Genomic DNA, 20,816 nt, shown 5'->3' with positions numbered 1-20,816 from the left:
TGCACATCCTCCCCATGTCTGCGTGGGTCTCACCCCCACAACCCAAAGATGTTCAGGATAGGTGGATTGGCCACGCTAAATTGCCCCTTAATTGGAACAAAAAAAATTGGGTACTCTAAATTTGTTTATAAAAAAGGAATGTTTCAGTGTAGGTAGACAGGAATCTCAGAATTACTTTTTTTTTTTTAAATAATTTTTATTAAGGTTTTCACAGAATATCAATAAGAAAATGAAAAAGGAACCCAACAGGGTTAAATACAAAACACAGTCAAAAAGCAACAATAAATTAACACCCCAACTTAACACAAAGCCAACATAGCAAATATATACACCCCCTCAGATCCCCCAGTGTAAATAAAGTAAACCCCCCCCCCGAGTTGCTGCTGCCATTGACCGATGTCTATCGTTCTGCCAGGAAGTCTAAGAACGGTTGCCACCGCCCGAAGAACCCTTCTACCGACCCCCTCAAGGCGAATTTCACCCTCCAACTTAATAAACCCCGCCATATCGTTGATCCAGGATTCCACGCTTGGGGAACTCGCGTCCTTCCACTGAAGAAGAATCCTCCGCCGGGGTACCAGGGACGCAAAGGCCAGAATACCGGCCTCTTTCGCCTCCTGCACTCCCGGCTCCTCTGCCACCCCAAATATTGCGAACCCCCAGCCCGGTTTGACCCTGGATCCTACCACCCTCGACACCATCCTCGCTACACCCTTCCAAAATTCCTCCAGCGCTGGGCATGCCCAGAACATACGGGTGTGATTTGCTGGACTACCTGAGCAACTAACACACCTGTCCTCACCCCCAAAAAACTGGCTCATCCTTGTCCCGATCATGTGTGCCCTGTGCAGCACCTGGTACATAAACTGCATGAGGCTGAGCCTCGCGCACGAAGATGAAGAGTTCACCCTCCCTAGGGCATCTGCCCACGTCCCTTCCGCGATCTCCTCTCCCAACTTACCTTTCACCTCCACCACCGAGGCCTCCTCCTCCTCCTGCATCGCCTGGTAAGTTTCCGAGATCTTCCCCACTCCCGCCCACCCCCTCCGAGAGCACCCTGTCCTGTACTGTGCGTGGCAGCAGCCGCGGGAATTCCACCACCTGCCGCCTGGCAAATGCCCTTACCTGTAAGTACCTGAAGGTGTTCCCCGTCTACAAACAGGTCTCCCAACCTTCGTATCCCTGCCCTGTGCCACCCCGAAAACCCTCCATCTGTCCTCCCTGGGACGAACCGGTGGTTCCCCCGTATTGGGGTCCACACCGAGGCCCCAGCTTCCCCCCTGTGCCGCCTTCACTGCCCCCAGATTCTGAGGGCAGCCGCCACTACCGGGCTCGTGGTATACCTCCTTGGAGGGAGCGGCAGCGGCGCGTTGCCAGCACCCCCACTCGCGCCCACACAAACCCCATTATGCTCCTGTTAACCCGCCTAAAAAAGGTCTTCGGGATAAACACGGGGAGGCACTGGAACAGGAACAAAAACCTTGGGAGCACCGTCATTTTGACTGACTGCACCCTACCCGCCAAGGACAGTGGCAATGCATCCCACCTCTTGAACCCCTCCTCCATTTGCTCCACCAGCCTTGTGAAATTAAGTCTATGCAGGCCCCCCCACCTGGCCACCTGGACCCCCAAATACCTGAAGCTCCTCTCTGCCCTTTTTAGTGGGAGCTCGCCAATCCCCTTCTCCTGGTCCCCTGGGTGAACCACGAACAGCTCGCTCTTCCCCATGTTGAGCTTATACCCCGAGAAATCCCCGAATTCCCTGAGGATCTTCATTACCTCCGGCATTCCCGCCACCGGGTCCACCACATATAACAGCAAGTCGTCCGCATAGAGCGACACCCTATGCTCCTCCCCACCCCGCACCAACCCCCTCCAGTTCCTCGATTCCCTCAGTGCCATAGCCAGGGGTTCAATCGCCAGTGCGAAGAGCAGGGGGGACAGGGGACACGCCTGCCTCGTCCCTCGGTGCAACCAAAAGTACTCAGACCTCCTCCTGTTCGTGGCCACACTCACCATCGGGATTTCATACAACAGCCTGACCCACCTGACAAACCCGTCCCCAAACCCAAACCTCGTCAGCACCTCCCACAGGTACCCCCACTCCACCCTATCGAAGGCTTTCTCAGCGTCCATTGCCACCACTATCTCCGCCTCCCCCTCCCTCGCCGACATCATGATAACGTTCAGACGCCTTCGCACATTCGCGTTCACCTGCCTCCCCTTCACGAACCCCGTCTGGTCTTCATGGATGATCTGCGGCACACAATCCTCAATCCTTGTGGCTAAGACCTTCGCCAGCACCTTGGCATCTACATTTAGCAAGGAAATCGGTCTGTGAGACCCACATTGCAGGGGATCCTTGTCCCACTTCGGGATCAAGGAGATCATTGCCCGGGTCATCGTCAGGGGCAAAGCCCTCCCCTCCTTTGCCTCATTAAAAGTCCTAACTAGCAACGGGCCCAACAGGTCCATAGATTTTTATAGAATTCGACTGGGAAACTGTCCGGCCCCGGTGCCTTCCCCGCCTGCATGCTCCCTATCCCTTTGGTCAGCTCCTCCAGCCCAATTGGGGCCCCCAATCCCGCCACCAGTTCCTCCTCCACCTTCAGAAACCTGAATTGGTCCAGAAAGCGGCCCATCCCTCCCTCCTCCAGTGGGGGCTCGGACGGATACAATTCCTCATAAAAGTCCCTGAAGACCCCATTGATGCCATCCCCACTCCGCACCACACTCCCACCCCTGTCCTTAACTCCCCCAATCTCCCTAGCTGCGTCCCGCTTCCAAAGCTGATGCGCCAGCATCCGGCTTGCCTTTTCCCCATACTCATAAATCGCCCCCTGGGCCTTCCTCCACTGCACCCCCGCCTTCCTGGTGGTCACCAGGTTGAATTCGGCCTGGAGGCTGCGCCTCTTCCTCAACAGTCCTTCCTCAGGCACCTCCGCATACCTCCTGTCTACCCTCACCATCTCCCCCACCAGCCTCTCCTTCTCCCTCTGCTCCCTCCTCTCCTTGTGGGCCCTAATGGAGATCGGCTCTCCCCTAACCACCACCTTCAGCGCCTCCCATACCATCCCCACTCGGACCTCCCCGTTATCGTTGGCCTCCAGGTACCTCTCTATGCTTCCTCGGACCCGCTCACTCACCTCCTCGTCCGCCAACAGCCCCACCTCCAAACGCCACAACGGGCGCTGATCCCTCTGCTCCCCCAGCTCTTAAGTCCAACCAATGCGGGGCGTGATCCGAAATGGCTATCGCCGAGTACTCCGTATCCTCTACTCTCGCTATCAGCACCCTGCTCAAAATAAAAGAGTCGATCCGGGAATAAGCCTTATGGACATGTGAGAAGAATGAAAATTCCCTAGCCCTCGGCCTTGCAAATCTCCAAGGGTCCACCCCTCCCATCTGGTCCATAAACCCCCTCAGCACCTTAGCCGCCGCCGGCTTCCTACCCGTCCTAGACCTGGAGCGATCCAGTGCCGGATCCAACACTGTTAAAGTCCCGCAATCGGTGGGCCCCGATCGCGGGCCAGGCCACCGTGGGGGCACCCCCCGGGGCCAGATCGACCTGCCCCCCCCCCCCCCCCCCCGGACCCCGCCCGCGCCGCCTTGTCCCGCCGGTAAGAGAGGTGGTTTAATCCATGCCGGCGGGACAGGCATTCTAGCAGCGGGACTTCGGCCCATCCGGGCCGGAGAATCGCTCGGCGGGACCCGCCAACGTCCGTGGCGTGATTCCCGCCCCCGCCGAATATCCGGTGGCGGAGAATTCGGGACACGGCAGGGACGGGATTCACGCCAGCCCCCGGCGATTCTCCGACCCGGTGGGGGGTCAGAGAATCGCGCCCCAGATTCCAAAGGGCATTATGTCAAATGATTCAATGATATGTTCAGGAAAATCAAATGAACATGCCTGTTCGATTTTTTTTTTTCTTTTTTTTTTTTTCTTTTTTTTTTTCCTCCCAGATGACAACAACTTGCATTTATAATCCATCTTTAACTTAGAAGAAAAGGTTTGAAGGCACTTTACACAGGGGTAATCAGATGACTTTGTCACTGAGTCAAAGGAGGGGGTGTTAGAATGGTGACTCAAAGCCTGATCAAAGAAATAATTTTATTGGAGAATGTTCAGGAAGTAGAAAGCAGATTTTTAGAGCTTGAGGAGGTTGCAGTTAGTGAGGGTTGAGGTTGTAAAGAGATTTAAATCTATGATGTGAATTTTAAATAGAAGATGTTGGATGGTGCAACCTTAAGTAGGGTGCTCTTTCCAAGGTCCGGTGCAGACTCGATGGGTCAGATGGCCTCCTGCACTGTAAATTCTATGATCTATCTATGAATTGTAGATTGGTGATTATAGGGTTGATAGTCGAGTGCAGGTTAGGATTGCAGCAGCTGAGATTTGGCTGAGCTAATGTTTACGAAGGTTCGAAGGCTGGCAAGGGGAGCACTGAAATAGTTGAGCCTGGAGGTGACATATGCATGGATGAGGGTTTCTGCAGGAGGTAGGTGCAGCTATGGAGGTAAACATGGTCGATCTTTGTGATATCGGACTGAAGGCTCAAACTAGACTTAAATAGGACACTAAGGTTCATCTTGAAATGCTGGCTGGGTTCGGGGTGGGAATGGTGGCAAGATTGTTGAGTTTCTAGCAAAGACGATGACTTCTGGACTAGATTGTGCTTCACTGAGGCGAGGCTGGTGCCTGAGAAGCAGGCTGATGTACAATAATGGGGTTGATAACAGGTGGAAGAAACACACAAGTTGTGTACCAACAGCTTGGATGTTGAATTAAGGGCAGTATCATCAGATGATGTTGTCAAGGGGCACCTGGTGAATGAAGATGATGAGGGACAAACGATAGATGCTTGGCGGCCACTTTTGCTTACAAACATTGAAACTTGATTGATGAGGTGCATTGAGACGGTGAACATTATTGCTCAGAAACTCTGAGTTGAAAATATCTGAACAGGTATGCAATAAAAGTTCTGCATTTAGTGTTTTCATCTTATCTTTTGCATCTTATTGACTCAAATATATTCACAAAGCAGGATCAAATAAGAACTGATCAGCTAAGCAGTTTGACAGTGAACACAGTATTTTAAGAGTTAACGGTAATTTGTGCTTAATATATCTTAATTAGAACAGTCACTCTCTCTCAACTTGTTTCATTGGCTGTGAAAGGTTTTGGGATGTTCTGAGACTGTAAAAGGAAATTGAAAGCGCTTTGCTCTCTAGTGATGTCACCTCACTAGGATGTTATCCATAATTACTTTCTTGCATCTTTTTATCCTAGAGTTGGCTACGCAGGGGATAACTTTGTACGTTACACAGGTGACACAGTCAGAATGGCACAGACTCAGTGTAAGTCCTGAAAGATTTCAAGGCTTTATTTCTTTTATTTTGTAATTGTGAGACAATTGCAGTAACATTTTCTTCTCCTAATAGTGTTTGCTTGGGAGGCTTATGAGAAAGGATCAGAAGTTCATCTCCAAGCTGATCCGACAAAACTTGAAGTCCTTCACCAGTCCTTCAAGGTTAAGAAAGAAGAGTTTGAGAAACAGCAGAAAGGAAGCATATTAGAGAAGGTACAATGCAAAATATCTTCTAGGCTCTGTAGCAATATGGAAGTTGCATCTTTAAAGGTTACAAACAAGGCTGAACACCTCCGAATTCAAATTTTATAGAAACAAATACTGGCTCTGGAAAACTCTTCTTTTTTTTTTTAAGTCATTGGTTTCCTGATCAGCATGGTGATTCTTGGGTTGGGTCTCCTTCCTTGCATGGCTATGGCATGATATCACCAGCTCATAGTGGCTCCAATCGCAACTGAGAGGGCAACAGTATCAAGCCAACCTAAAATGTTCATCTTTGGTGTGTTACTGGCAGAGTTGTTGCATGAAAGGAAATTAAAAATGAAATCATGAATATGTCACCAGAAACCTCTGTTAGATCAAGTTCTTTATTTCATTTTGGGGGGGGGAAGGGCCATTTCTGTTTCATAAATCTAGAATCTTGAAGTTTCAGGCTGACTGAATCAAACAGTTCCTAAAGACTGCTCCAGAAGGTAGAGTAAACCACAAGAACATATTCATTACTGCCTTAAAGCTCACCGCGTGCTGTTATTAAATTCACTTCAATAGCTTTAACCAAACTTCATGAGCAAGAAAACAGGTATTTCAATAAGTGCCCTGATGCTTCAGTGTGTCAAATTAATTAATTTAATGCAGTAATTAACTAATCATTACAAAAGAATTAAAGTTTGTCACAAGGTTTGGGACATTTAGTATAACGATTTTAATTAACAGGATCAATAATAGGTTAAAAACAGCATGGAGTGACCATTGTAAGTGAACAGTCCGACTTGCACAGCAAGGATTTCACTTGGGGACCATTAATTACAAGGGCAAAGTGGCTGGTCCATTGGATGTACTGCTTTTATGTGCTTCTGCTAAAAATTACAACATCACCATTAATTCTGTGGGGAGTATTGTGCTGGATATCTGATGTTGAAATAGCTAATGTAGATGGAGGCTTTATCCATTTTTTATTTAAATGCATTTCTTGTTGGACAGGTCATTTCAGTAGAAATTATATTGAGTTTAAATTCTATTATATTTAAAACTATGTTAGATAGTCATTAATATTTTTTTTATCCAAAGCTGCTTATTGAGTATTTGTGCCAGGGAAACCATTGATAGAATAACGGTTTTATTTTCAAAACTGACTTCTCCACCTCTCCCAATACGTATCAGGTTTAAGAAAATTTAGGGGTTGGAGTTAAGGATCTTACCTAAAAGAAGTTCTTTGTCTGTTTACCTCCTGGGTCGTTCATTTGATGTGGGTTTAATTACAATGTTTTTTGTTTTAAAAAAAAAATAAATTTAGAGTACTCAATTCATTTTTTCTAATTAAGGGGCAATTTAGCGTGGCCAATCCACCTACCCTGCACATCTTTTGGGTTGTGGGGACGAAACCCACGCAGACACTGGGAGAATGTGCAAACTCCACACGGACAGTGACCCAGAGCCGGGATTGAACCTGGGACCTCGGCGCCGTGAGGCTGCAGGGCTAACCCACTACGCCACCGTGCTGCGCGTTTAATTACAATGTTGAGACCTGTCTGCGAAAAATCATTAGATTGCTGTGTGCTGAAGTAGTTTAACTGAAAGGAGAAATCATCTTAACAATGCTGTAATGTTTCATTGATTGATTACAATAAACACAAAAATTAGTCATCTTTAATGTACAAAGGTTGGCTCATGTAATTGAAATCTAATCTGGCAATAGAAACTTTTGTTTAGAACACACAATGTATCAGAAATCCATTCTTTAAAATACTCTTATTCCTCTTTTAAGTTTTGAAGAGCAAAGTTGGAAAAAATTGCCACATATCAGTGAATTCTTAATTTCCCATGATTTTTGGCTTCTGAATTCAGCCAGAATCCCAAATAATCCCTTGATTTGTAGCCATGTGAGATCAAGAGGTTTTCAAAACTGACCATTGTGAACTGTAACAAATATGAGAATTGGAAGAGTGAAGCAGTGTGATCATTTGAGTACTTTTGGATTTAATCATGCTCTCTCCTGGTCATCATTTCCTTTTTTTTGTTGATTCTTTTCCATATGCCTATACTAGAGCACATTTTCATCTGGCTATCATTGTTCCCTGTCATCAGTTCTGTACGCTCCTTTTATGTCACATGGCCTCTTGCTATTTCTGTCCTTGAACATGTTTTCTTAATTGCTTTCCTGATCATTTTTTTTGATTTGTAATTGTTCATTTATGTGCCTTTTTGAATGCCAGATTTAAAAACGAGAGGCCCACGTTAAGTGCCTTTTTTTATTATTTAGCATTGCACATCTGACAGATTCTAAGGTCACTGGGTGTAAAAACCACAGCCGTACACATCTGTAGGGAGACCGTTGCCTTAAACTACTACTTAAATCACTTTATATGTCGGATCGTAAAATTCCTACAGTGCAGACGGAGACCATTTGACCCATTGACTCTGCACCGACCCTCTGAAAGAGTACCCTACCTAGGCCCATTCCCCTGCCCTATTCCTGTAACCCCACCTAACCCACAAAGAGGCAATTTAGAATGCCCAATTCACCTAACCTGCACATCTTTGGACACTAAAGGGCAATTTGGCAAGTTTGGGCCGTGCTCCCAACAGGAGCAGCCCTTTTTTACTTTGTCCCAAAGTTTGTTTCCCTTCTTCTATTTTGTTGGTGGACCTCAAGAGTGGCCAGTCCACCTAATCTGCATATCTTTGGACTGTAGGAAAAACTGGAGCGCCCAGAGGAAAACTATGCAGACACTGGGGGAAAGTGCAAAGTCCACACACAGTCACGCAAGGCCGGACTTCAATTTGGATTGCCAATTCTGTGCATTGTTAATTTGGTCCTCCGTGATTGCAATATGTCCAATTACAAATTGTTCTAATCCAAATAAGAAGTTAACAATAGCACCGGGATTACAGATTGCTTGTGTGACTGAAGGCTAAAAGTCTCCGGTTTCTGTGTTGTCTTGCAATGTCAGTGGGTAGCCGTTGTAGGGCGAATCACTATTGCATCTAATAGACTAATCAGATGGATATAAATATAGACCTTGAGGTGAATCAGCGCTCTGATTTAAATTTGTGTTTGTTTCTGTCCATCGTTTTGACTTTTAAACCCATTCTAAACATTTTTAAGTCTGAGGAGTGTAACATTGCAGTGCCTTTTTCCTTTGGTCGTTGACCACAACGGCTCTGATTTCCTGTAGCATATTCTAAACAGTTCTCCACAAATTCGCAAATGGTGTATCGACCATTGGACTCTAATATTGTTGTTGAAGTGGATTCTTTCTGACATATGGGGAAAATATTAAGTTACACCTTGCTGAACTTGTGTTCAGCCTGTACATGTTTGAACTGTATGGAATGTGATGTCTGTGAGAATTTTCCTATGATCATTTTTTTTTAACCTTGTGGAGTAATGATCATCCTATTCTAATTTAACACAGTTGCTGATGTGTAACAAAATCACCTTCTCTTTGCAGTACGGAGGCCAGGAACATCTAAATGCTCCACCACGTGAGCTGCTGCTAGCTCAGACAGAGGATTATGTGGAATATTCAAGACATGGTGCTGTCTTAAAGGGCCAAGAGAAAGCAGTTATGCGATCCAAATATGAAGAGGATGTCCTGATTGGTAATCACACAGTAAGTGATGGAGTTTTGATGAAAGAACGTCTCATAATTCAATCTTTCAAAACCAAATGTTTGATAATGTGAACAGATTAGGACTATGATTTCATTTCATTAGTTTAATGGAATATGTATTTTACTATCAATTCAACGCTCCTCTAGACTTCCTACATCTCATCTTGGAGCCAGTGAAGTTCTTTTTAAGTGTAGTTACTGTTGTACTACAGGGCCGGTTTAGTTCAGTTGCCTAGACAACGGGTTGCATGATACAGCGAGGCCAGCAAAGTGGGTTCAATTCCCCTACTAGCTTAGGTTATTCATGAAGGGCCTGCCTTCTCAACCTTGCCCCTTGCCTGAGATGTGGTGATCCTCAGGTTAAATCACCACCAGTCAGCTCTGCCCCTCAAAGGAGAGAGAAGCCTATGGTCATCTGGGACTATGCCGGCTCCCATAGGGAAAACCTGACAGCCTATTTGCACACAGCAGGGCCTCGCAAATAGCCATGTGATAAAGGACCAAATAATCATCTTAGGTGGTGATTGCAGTATAAATGTTGGCCAGGGCACCTTTACTTATTTGACTTTACTTACCTTTACTTACTTTGACAAAGAGTCATCGGACTCGAAACGTTAGCTCTTTTGTCTCCCTACAGATGCTGCCAGACTTGCTGAGATTTTCCAGCATTTTCTCTTTCGTTTCAGATTCCAGCATCCGCAGTAATTTGCTTTTATCCACCTTTACTTATCTTTGATTACTGCTGTGGAATATTTGACAGTCAATAGAAAGAACAGAGACGGTCTCAGTTTAATATTTATCCGGAAGGCCAGTGTGCTGAGAGAGCAGCACTCCCTCAGTTTTGCACCAAAGTGTCGGCCTAGGTCATGTGCTCCAGAAATGGGATTGAAGCCACAATTTTCTGACTTGAAGGTTGGGAGTGTTATCACTGAGCAAAGGTTGACACTGGGGTATTTAGGTGGAATGCCAGGCAGACCAACCATTGACAAACATTGAGGCGATGTGGATTTGTTAACCTCATCCCATAGTGGTTTTCACCCCAGGATCAGAATGGACTTTCGAGTCTGGGGAGGCAGCACTCTACGTCCAGTTCCTTTTTGAATTAGCGTTTCCATACTGGGGGAAAATGTGAGGTTTTATTAAAGCTGGTAGCTTCTGAGAGCCAACTTAATGGGCCAATCCTTGTCTCACAGCGAAAGGTGAGAGCTTTCTTTCTCTCCCTCTTGTTCTCTCTCTCCATCAGTTGTGTGCATTAAATAAACATTTTCACACTGTTGTTGAAAGAACGTTTTTGTGTTGATGGGGCATGAACACAAAATTCCGATTCGTGAGTCAGCACTCATGTTGTGTCTTTTCCTCAACTGAGGATTCCCCTTCATCATGGTTAATAGGGCAAATGTCCATTTCTGCCCCAGTTCCCACACCTCTGCATTCACTCCTTCCCATCCCTCTCAGAACCACGATGGGTTTCCTTTGTCCTTAACGTCCACCTCACCAGTCTTCACATTCAATGGATCATCGTCTGCCATTTCCACCTTCTCCAGTGTGACCCGCCAACAAACACATATTCCCCTCTCTTCCTCTTTCAGCATTCTGCACGGATTGTTCCCTTCATGACTCTGGTCCACTCAATCTCCAACATCTCCCCCCCCCCCTTTCCCATGGCAACCTGTAACACAAACACTTCAGATGCAACAATTACTCTTTTACCTCATCTTTTTTCCATCCAAGGCCCCAAACTCTCCTTTAGGTGAAATAGCAATTTATATTTTGTACGTTCAATTTAGTATGCTGTCTTTGCTTCCAATGCAGTCTGCTCTACACTGGGGAGACCAGATGCAGATTTGGTGACCGCTTTACAGAACAACTCCGTTCAGTCTGCAAGCTGACCCTGAGCCTATCATTTTAATTCTCTGTCTTACTCCTACCCTGGTCTTCTGACCTCTGCCTCCACCAGTGTTCCAATGTAGCTCAACACAAGCTTGAGGACTAGCACCTCACCTTTCAGTGAGGCACTTCCCAACCTTCCACTCTCAACATTGACGGCAGCAATTCCAGACTGTAACCTCTGCCCATTTGTTTCCTTTCTCTTTGCTGGTTTTGGTTTATTTGTTCATGTTTTATCCTTGTTTTGCTTTTGGACAGTAGCTGTTCATTATTCTGCCAGTCACACCTCCTCTGGACACATCTTTTGATTCTTTACTTAACACTTTGGCTTTGCACCAACAACCCTTTTGTCCTTCAATCTACTTTGCCTTCCACCCTATTTTGTACTTTTTTCCCAACCTCCCCCACTTAACTTCAAGTCCGTTACATTTCTAATTTTTTCCCAGTTCTGAAGAAAATCGTCAACCTGGAATGTTAATGCTATTTCTTATTCCAAAGATGCTGCCAAACTCATTGAGTATTTCCAGCATTTTCTGATTTCAATTTCAGATTTCCAAAATCTGCAGTATTTGGCTTTGTTTATTTGGTCTGTAACTTTTAGTGTCAATCAGGCTTGTATATCTCTCCTTCAAATCAATTCCTTAATTATTTTGCTCCAGTAAAATTGTTGATGTTACAGCGATGAGGAAATCACTGTCACATCTTGGCCATTATGGGAAGATGGCAAATATTAGAAACTGCATGACCATGTACAGTGCCATGGGGAATCATCTGGGATAAGCTTGAACTTTATTTAAGGAATTGCCTGTTAGTTGGGAGTCTCAATTTTTGAGCTTTTCTTTACTAACATAGTGTCTTGTTATATTTCTAAATAGTTTTGAACAAATCTCGGTAAATTTGGAATTCTGATGCTAATGAGTTTTTCAAATTGCACTCATTTCAATTCATGTTGTGCTTGTATGTTATTTTACAGTCTGTTTGGGGATCCTACTGGAAAGAATGGAGATGGGGGTACAAGTGCTGTCACTCATTTATCAAAACTTCCTATTGTACAGGAGAAGCAGGGAAGCAGATTGCTGTAAGTAGTGCAATACTTCCGAACAGCCCTTATATTATTAAACTTGTAAGATTTCCTAATTTCTCAGCTGCCCACATTCAATCTTTTGCATATTTTTAGTATTATTTTTGATTATTGAAGTCCATAAGCTATGTGTTTCACTTTAACCTTGCGTTAACTCTTCACATAGGATTTAAATTTTAATCTTGAGCATGAGTGTTTTATTTACAGCAATTGCTTTGAAGGGTTTCAGTCACTATGTGACTGTTTACTGCTAGTTAGAGGGCTTAGCTCCTGCTGGCTGAAATCTGAACCCACAGTAACAGAAAACAGGGGAACAATGACAATAGACAGCATTGAGAATGTGAAAAAAAGGAGAGGATTATGCATCCTGGTGAATATTCCTGTAATTGATGAAGTGGCTATAACAGGTTAGGAGGTGGGTCACTCAGTGCAAGCTAACCACCATCAACCCTGTTCTTTCAACCTTGAAGTTAATGTGGCTGAGCCAGTTAATATGTTGGTGGATGACCATGATGGTGATACCATTAAACCAAGAAGATCTGGTTGAACTTTCTCTGGTTTGCGGTGATCATCAACCATTTGTAAGCCTAGACCTCAATACTATCAAGATCCCACTGTAGCCTGACGTGGGCTTCTTTAGCCAAAGGTTTGTGAATGGAGTTGAATATGATATATTCAGTGACTAACTCCATTACTGACGTGATCTAGGAAGATGACCTAGTAAAACCAGTTACTGAAGTAAACCAAGGCTGCCTGTTCATTCCTTGGGTACATAGAAAGTTAGAATATTAGTCTGAAGCACAGAAACCAAAAGTTAGCAAAGAAGCACCAAAACTTTAGACATAGCATTGTCTTATATTTAAAACTAATATTAGTTTCCAGTTCTGTTGAATAGTCTATGCATGAAAGGTTAACCTGTGAATAATCTTACCAGGTACTGATGGACTGTTGTGTATCTCCAGCAGCGCTTACTTCTTTATTATAGATAAATTGTTGAATGGCATAAAGCATACTGGATTCCTATCTACATTGTAATGTTGCCCATGCTTTTCTCAATGTAGGTGGAGGATAAATCTGACTGTCTAAGTGAAATCCCAGATTCGAACCAGGAAGTGTACGAGAGCATACCAAAAACTTTAGTGGAGGCAAGTGTCATTTTTACATGATATTCTGTGAAAAACATAATGTAAAACAATAATATTTGAAATTTTATTTTATTAAATGAAACTGTCAGTGCCTGAATTTCTTTCCTTCGCCTTTTACACATGTTACTGACTCAAACGACTTGTTTGTGACTTCCAGTGATGTCCTTGTTGGAATGATGGGAATTTTGGGGTATTTGAAAAACCTGAATGCTGAAGGAAGTCCACAGATATATTCTAGCTGTTGGCTCAGATCCTGTGCGACAATGTATTGCATGGATGGGCTTCTGTATGTATCTTTTTATGAGCCAACTGCAATTTTAATGAAAGCACACTGTCTCTTTTCTGATTGTAAAGTCTGAAAACCAACATTTTCCAGTTCTGCTAAAAAGCTGCTTCCAGCTGAGTATTCCTAATTATATCTCTCTTTCTGTCAGGTGTAAATCACATTTTCTAAATGCTACAGCTTTTCTTGGCCACTTGCGGAGCTTTCCGATATAATAAATACTGATGTTTAGGCCGGCGGAGTTAGCTCAGTTAGCGAAATGATTAGAATGTGATTCAAAATAACACCAACAGTACGGGGTTCGATCCCCATTCTGGCTGAGGTAAGCTTGGGGTCTGCCCCCTCGTTCTGCCTCATCGGGGAAAAAAGCACAGCAATAGGCCATGACTCGGCAACCCTCAAATCGAGGATTCAACCTGGAGATAAAGGAAACAAATATCTGTGCCATCATTGATACATCTGGTGATTCCATGTGCAAGAACACCTATTCCTCGGAATACAATCATTTATTTTAATTTTGTTATCCTTGATAGCATTGATCTTTTAGCAGCCCTGGTCAGGTCATAACCTAGGAACTGTCTTAATTGACAAGCTTGCAACAATCAGGAGTACAAGTTGACCCACGATTGAAGGGAAGAAAAACCCAGATCTTGCCAGCTGAAATGTACTTGGTGTGTGACTCCTGTAGCGGAGTTAGGGCTGGGGTATGAAATACAAGAAGTGTTGAAATGATTTAATGACCAAAATTCAAGAAGAATTTACTTTGACTAATTATTTGTAACACCCAGTTTGTCGCTTGGTTATAGATACATAAGGAAAAACTTAAAGAAGGCAAGAAGAAAAAGAAGAAACAGAGGAAAAGTCATAGTTCAGACAGTGAAGATGAAGATGCAAAGAAAGAAAAACTGAAAAAGGTGAGTTATACATGTAGAAGCTGTTTTTTTCCAGATAATGTATTTATTTAAACCTGTTCAAGTAAACCTGCTTTGACAAATTCTTACAGTTAATTCATTCTTTATTAACTCCGGTTTTCATCAAAATGACATTTCCTTTCTGTCCCATTGTTGTGTAAACATGGAGAATTAACATAAATACGGTAACAAAATAGAAGATGTTAATTCAGAACATTAAACTTTTCAATGCTAAGTGACAAATTCATTATTTGTCATAATTTATTCAAGATTATGTTTGAGGTAAAAATTTAATGGTGCAAATCAACCATTAGAAATCAAAAATGATGAAACATTTGTACAGTTCTGTGCAGGCACTCATACATTGATTACCTTTATATCATATTTGTAGAATATATTTGATATAGATCAGAAGTCAAAGCATTACTGTTCGCAAATAATTCAAAATAGGTTAGTCTAAGAAAAAAATAGTTGTTCTACAAAGTTTTATTTAATTATAGTTTAACACAGGGCAGCATGGTGGTGCAATGGTTAGCACTGTTGCCTCACGGCACCGAGGACCCGGGTACGATCCCAGCCCTGGGTCACTGTCTGTATGGAGTTTTCATATTCTCCCCGTGTCTGCCTGTATCTCACACCCACAACCCAAAAAGATGTGCAGGAAAGGTGGTTGGCCATGCTAAATTGCCCCTTAATTGGAAATAAAATAATTGGATGTTCTTAAATTTTTGTTGAACACAAATGATGCATGTGGCATAAATGTATTTAGTAAATATCGTTATTTTAGTTATTGAAGTACTGATCTGTTGCTATGTTTCATTTATGGTGCAAGTGGAAAGGAGTTATTGGATAATCAGGGCAGCACGATAGCATAGTGATTAGCACAATGGCTTCACAGCGCTAGGGTCCCAGGTTTCTTCCCACAGTCCAAAGATGTGCAGGTTAGGTGGATTGGCCATGCTAAATTGCCCTTAGGTTAGATGGGGTTGCAGGGTTACGGGGATAGGGTGGAGGTGTGGGCTTAACTAGGGCGCTCTTTCCAAGAGCCGGTGCCGACTCGATGGGCCTCATGGCCTCGTTCTGCACTGTAAATTCTATGAGAATACATTACATTGAGCAAACATGGTGCTTTGATGGGCTAAAATTGCTTGTACTCTGTCCCTCCTATTTCTTTCTTTGGCCAATCCTGTTTTTTTTACTATTGAAGCATCTTAACATTTTTAACATAGACAAATATATGACTGCAATGTCTCATGCTTTTGGTTAATGTCCATTTTTATCTAGTTATACCTCTATAAAGTTTCTTTGAAGCAAGGTGCAAGGAATGGTTTAGATTTAACTTGGCTATTAATATATTATCAGATCAATTTAGTAGCTGTAGAACATTCAACGGAAGCAGACTGTGGGTAGATATTGAAGTATGTAGTGTCGGAAATTCTAATGTCTACTGAAATTATATGTAATTGATTCTGCATGAATCAGTAACTTTTTAAAAGATGCATTTCCCCTTGGGCAGTTTCATGTTCTGCAAGAGCAAATATTCTTCATTTTCAGCTCGCATTTAATACTTATTTTTAATTCTCTGATTATACAGAAACACAATCTCTGAAGAACCCATAGCGCTGTTGACGAAATAAAATTGCGTGAATACATATATAAAATAATTATAAATAAAAGTAATGCCAGTGTTCTCATTTTAAAAATTACTTCAAAATATTTAACAAACTCACTGGCATCTGAAGGCAAGTCAACACAATCAATTCTCTTATAGGACACATGATTTGGAGGTACTATAACCACTAGTCCCTGGCATTTTTATAATTCATCTGAAAATATTTACAATGATGGCAGTCCTGACGGTATTTCTCTCAGTTGAACCAGAATTGGTGTTGATTGGATTGATTTGTTTCCAGACAAGTCATCGGGTGCTTTTTAAGTCGCCACAGAATTTCTTGCGAAAGAGCAATAATAAACATAGTTTGCTAGCCAGGCAAAATTTGTTTTGGATTCTTTCTTTAAGAAGGATCCAGTTCTGAATAACAATTTTGATTTGCTTAAAATTTATATTTACCTCTTTCTGGTCAGTCAATAACTTCTGGATAACTCTAATTTAAATTAATAAAAGTTCTGGATATTGAAGTTAATTGTTACTACACATGTGGGCGCACAACTGGGGCGTTAAGAATTTAGCAAAATGCGCACGCTTTTTGAAGAGCACAGGAGATTTTCAAACAAACTGAGTATTTAATACATCTTTTTACCCATAGTTGCATTTTAGGGAGGAGGTGATTGTGCAAGCCCTACACCTCGCCTTTATTAGTAAGATCGGCACGTTTGCCTATCTGTTTTACTTTTTTTGGAAATTAGTATTAAACTTTCAGGATTGTCGTGTTGTCGCTGCTGCATAACACTTTATTTTGACATACTTTTAGGCTCTTGTTGCTGAAGAAGCTCGTTTGAAGCAAGTTGAACAAATTTTGCAAATTGATGAGCGTAAACGAGGCTACAACAGCATCTTTGAAATAAAGGAACCCACTGAAGAAGAAATAGAGGCATACAGAATGAAACGTCAAAGACCTGAAGATCCTATGGCTTCTTTCCTTGGGCAGCAATATATATGAATTTTTTTTCAAGATCAAAGAACTTGAAGAATCCCTGAACGCCAATACAACAAACGCTTGACTTTTCAGATCTGCTCCTAAAGTAAAATTTGATTTCCAATTTTTTTAATCCATGTGTAATGAATTCAACATCTCCATTTGCCAATGCTGTGGCTTTCTGGAGAAACTGGCATTTTGCAGCGTTCAGCTCTTGTGCATTTTGTTTTGCTTAGATTTGTACTATGTAAAGATTGTTATTTTAGGTCTTGACAATGTACAAGTGCATTATGTTCTCTGAGTAAACTGAATTGATCTAACTCTTAAATTATATTCACTATTTATATTCAGTTCTACAGAGAGCTGGCATGGAATAGATGGGCTGAATAGCCACCACCTAGAATCATAGAATTTACAATGCAGAAGAAGGCCATTCGGTCCATTGAGTCTGCACCGGCCCTTGGAAAGAGTGCCTTACTTAAGCCCACACCTCCACCCTATCTGCAAAACCCAGTAACCACACCTAACCTTTTTGCGCACTATGGGCCAATTTAGCATAACCTGCACATATTTGGACTGTGGGAGGAAACCCACGCAGACACGAGGAGAATGTGCAGACTCCGCACAGACAGTGATCCAAGCCGAGAATCGAACCTGGGACCCTAGAGCTGTGCCATCATAATTCTATAACTCCGTTTAGAAACATTTATGCTAATTAAAGGTGAAAAACTGCCATCATATCTTGTTTTCCCATAAACCTTCCAACCATGCAATCACACATATGACTCTTTCAAGGCAGTTCGGTGGTTAGCACTGCTGCCTCACGGTGCCGAGGACCCAGGATCAATCCCAGCCCCGGGTCACTGTCCATGTGGAGTTTGCACATTCTCCCCGTGTCTGCATGGGTCTCACCCTCATAACCCTAAGATGTGCAAGATAGGTGGATTGGCCACGCTAAATTGCCCCTTAATTGGGGGGAAAAAAAGAATTGGATACTTTAAATTTATTTTAACAAACAGATAAACAAAAAACAAATGACAAACACATTTGTCATAATTACTCAGCAATAAACTGCTCATTGGTGCTCAGATTGAGTTCTGCCAGAGCCATTCATCTCCTGACCTCATTACAGCCTCGATCTAAGCATTGACAAAAGAGCTGAACCCCAGAGGTGAGGTAAGAATGACTGCCTTTGACATCAAGACAGCATTTGACCGAGTGTGGTATCAAGGAGCCCTAGCAAAACTGGTCAATGGGAATCGGGGAGATCTCTCCACTGGTTGGAGTCATACCGAGCACAACGGAAGATGGTTGTGGTTTTTGGAGGTCAGTCCCAGGCCATGCTGCAGGGCTATCTCAGGGTAGTGTCATAGCCCAACTATCTTGAGCTGCTTCATCATCGATAATCCCTCCATTGTACGGTCCGAAGAGGAGGTTGTGCATTGTGGTATTTTCACTGACCAGTAATCCAGAGACCCAGAAGGTGAAAGTTGAATTCAATAGAAAAACAAATCTGGAATCAAAAGTCTAATGGTGACCATGAAACCATTGTCGTAAAAACCCACCTGATTCACTAATGGGAATGGCATCTGCCTTCCTTAGCTGATCTGGCCTACATGCTTTAAATGCCCTCTGAAATGGCCGAGCAAGCCACTCCGTTCAAGGGCAATTTGTGATCAGTAACAAATGCTGGTGACATCCATGTCCCTCAAATGAAAAAAAACAATGTGGGGGTATTCATGGATGATTGCACAATGATCAGCATTATTCACAACTCGTACTGAAGCAGTCTAACGTCCATATGCAGCAAGACATGGGTTATATTTGGGCTTGGCTGATAAGTGTAGGTAACATCTGTGCCAGGCAATGAACACCAACATCTTTCCTTGACATTCAGGGACATTACCATTGCTGAATTCCCCCACTATCAACATCATTATCTGCATACCTGATCACCTCATTGAAAAATTCAATCTAACGTGTTTGGCATGACTTCCCTTTGACAAAGCCATGCCGACTATCCCTGATCAAACCTTGTCTCTCCAAGTGGAGATTAATTCTCTTTTTCAGAACTTTCTCCAATAGTTTCCTATCACTAATCATTTAGACAGTACCTTGCAAACCCATAACCACTACCGTCTAGATGGACAAGAGCAGCAGATACCTGGGAACCTACCACCTGGAGGTTCCCCTCCAAGTCAGTCATCACCCTGACTTGGAAATTGTCATTCCTTCATCCATCATCCTGGAACTCTCTCCCTAACATCACAGTGGGTGTACCTACACCTCAAGGACTGCAGTGGTTTAAGAATGCAACTCGCCACCCGTTTCTGAAGGGCAACTGGGGATGGGCAATAAATGCGGGCCTACCCAGCGACACCTCATCCTGTAAGTGAATTCAAACAAACATGTGAGACTCATCGGTCTGTAATGCCCTGGGTTATCTCTACCACCGTTCTTGAAAAGTGGAACCACAGTAGCTGTCCTCCAATCCTCTGGCACCTCCCCTGCAGCCAGAGAGGAATTAAAAATTTGGGTCAGAGCACTTGTCATTTCCTTCCTTGCCTCCCACAGCAGCCTGGGATACAACTTATCTGGACTTGGGTATTTGTCCACATTTAAGCCCACCAAAACCCCCAATATCTCTTCACTTCCTATGTCAAATGTTCAAGAACCTCACAGCCCCGCTCCCCGAATTCTGTACCTACATCCTCCTCCAGAGATTTCGCACTGTTTTCCACCTAGGCCACTAATGGGCCCTGCACTTTTCCTGGTTATCCTCTTCCCCTTAATATCCTTATAGAATATCTTGGGATACTCCCTAATCTTACCCAACCATGCTTTTTCATGCCCCCTCTTTGCTCTCTTAATTGCTTTTGTCCTGGACTTTCTATACTCCACTAAGGTCTTTGCTGATTTGCTCCCTTTGTACCTACTGAAATCCTTTTTATCCAGTCCGGATTATTCCTAGACATCCAGGGTTTTTTGGGCTTGTTGCTCCTACATTTCACCCGAAAGGGAATATGTTAGGCACCCGAAAGGGAATATGTTAGGGCTGTACTCTTCCCCATTTTCTTTTTGAATGCCATAGATTTTTCCACAAGAAACTATTACCTTTCTACTTTGGCTAGATCCTGCCTTATTTTAATAAAATCTGCCTACCCCAATCCAAAACCGTTTTTTGCAGACCATCTCTTTCCTTTTCTATAACAAACGTAAATTGTACTGTGTTGTGGTTGCTATTGCTAAAATGATCAAAAATAATCTTGTGATCAAACCTGATAGTTGTCAATAATTTACTTGATTTGATTCATTGGCCTTAATTAAATATTTGGTGAGCTAGCTGACAAATTTAAGACTGATTTATAGTTTTAAAAAGCTTTCCCCAGAAAAGATTTGCTGAATGTCTACTTAATACTTAATTTTTAGTGAATGTTCATTCGTAGTAAGAAGGTTAAGAGGAAATCCATTTCAGGCATTGAAATCAGAAAAGACAAATTCCACTGGCTGGTAAATGGGAGGTATAAATTTAATATAATCTGAAAATGAAGTAAGTAGTGTAGTGATCTGTACATACATCTGCACATACACCAGGGACTGCAACCTATTTTGCTCTCAATTCTTTTAATTAAATGTTAGCTACTGTATTTTACTTGCTGCCTGTGAGAATATTTCGAAATGAGTGGGTATTTATCCTGTTTATGCTGTTT

At 43.0% G+C, this 20,816-nt stretch overlaps 1 protein-coding gene across 2 annotated transcripts in view; it reads left to right on the top strand.

The window, feature by feature from the left end:
- The window catches only part of slu7 (SLU7 homolog, splicing factor), a 74,154-nt gene extending 56,728 nt beyond the window's left edge, over positions 1-17,426 (top strand). For both annotated transcript variants that reach the window (XM_072512076.1, XM_072512077.1), the window contains 7 exons: positions 5,291-5,358; positions 5,443-5,582; positions 9,041-9,202; positions 12,063-12,167; positions 13,232-13,315; positions 14,405-14,512; positions 16,942-17,426. In XM_072512076.1, coding sequence (XP_072368177.1) covers positions 5,291-5,358; positions 5,443-5,582; positions 9,041-9,202; positions 12,063-12,167; positions 13,232-13,315; positions 14,405-14,512; positions 16,942-17,130 — 856 coding nt within the window. In that variant the 3' untranslated portion in view covers positions 17,131-17,426. The remainder of the gene's footprint in view (positions 1-5,290; positions 5,359-5,442; positions 5,583-9,040; positions 9,203-12,062; positions 12,168-13,231; positions 13,316-14,404; positions 14,513-16,941) is intronic.
- The last annotated feature ends 3,390 nt before the right edge of the window (positions 17,427-20,816 follow it).

This window comes from Scyliorhinus torazame, chromosome 7 (genome assembly GCF_047496885.1).
Source record: "Scyliorhinus torazame isolate Kashiwa2021f chromosome 7, sScyTor2.1, whole genome shotgun sequence".
Taxonomy (NCBI): Eukaryota; Metazoa; Chordata; class Chondrichthyes; order Carcharhiniformes; family Scyliorhinidae; genus Scyliorhinus; species Scyliorhinus torazame.
The sequence above is the reverse complement of the archived record's forward strand: the minus strand, read 5'-3'. Positions and strand labels throughout refer to the sequence as shown.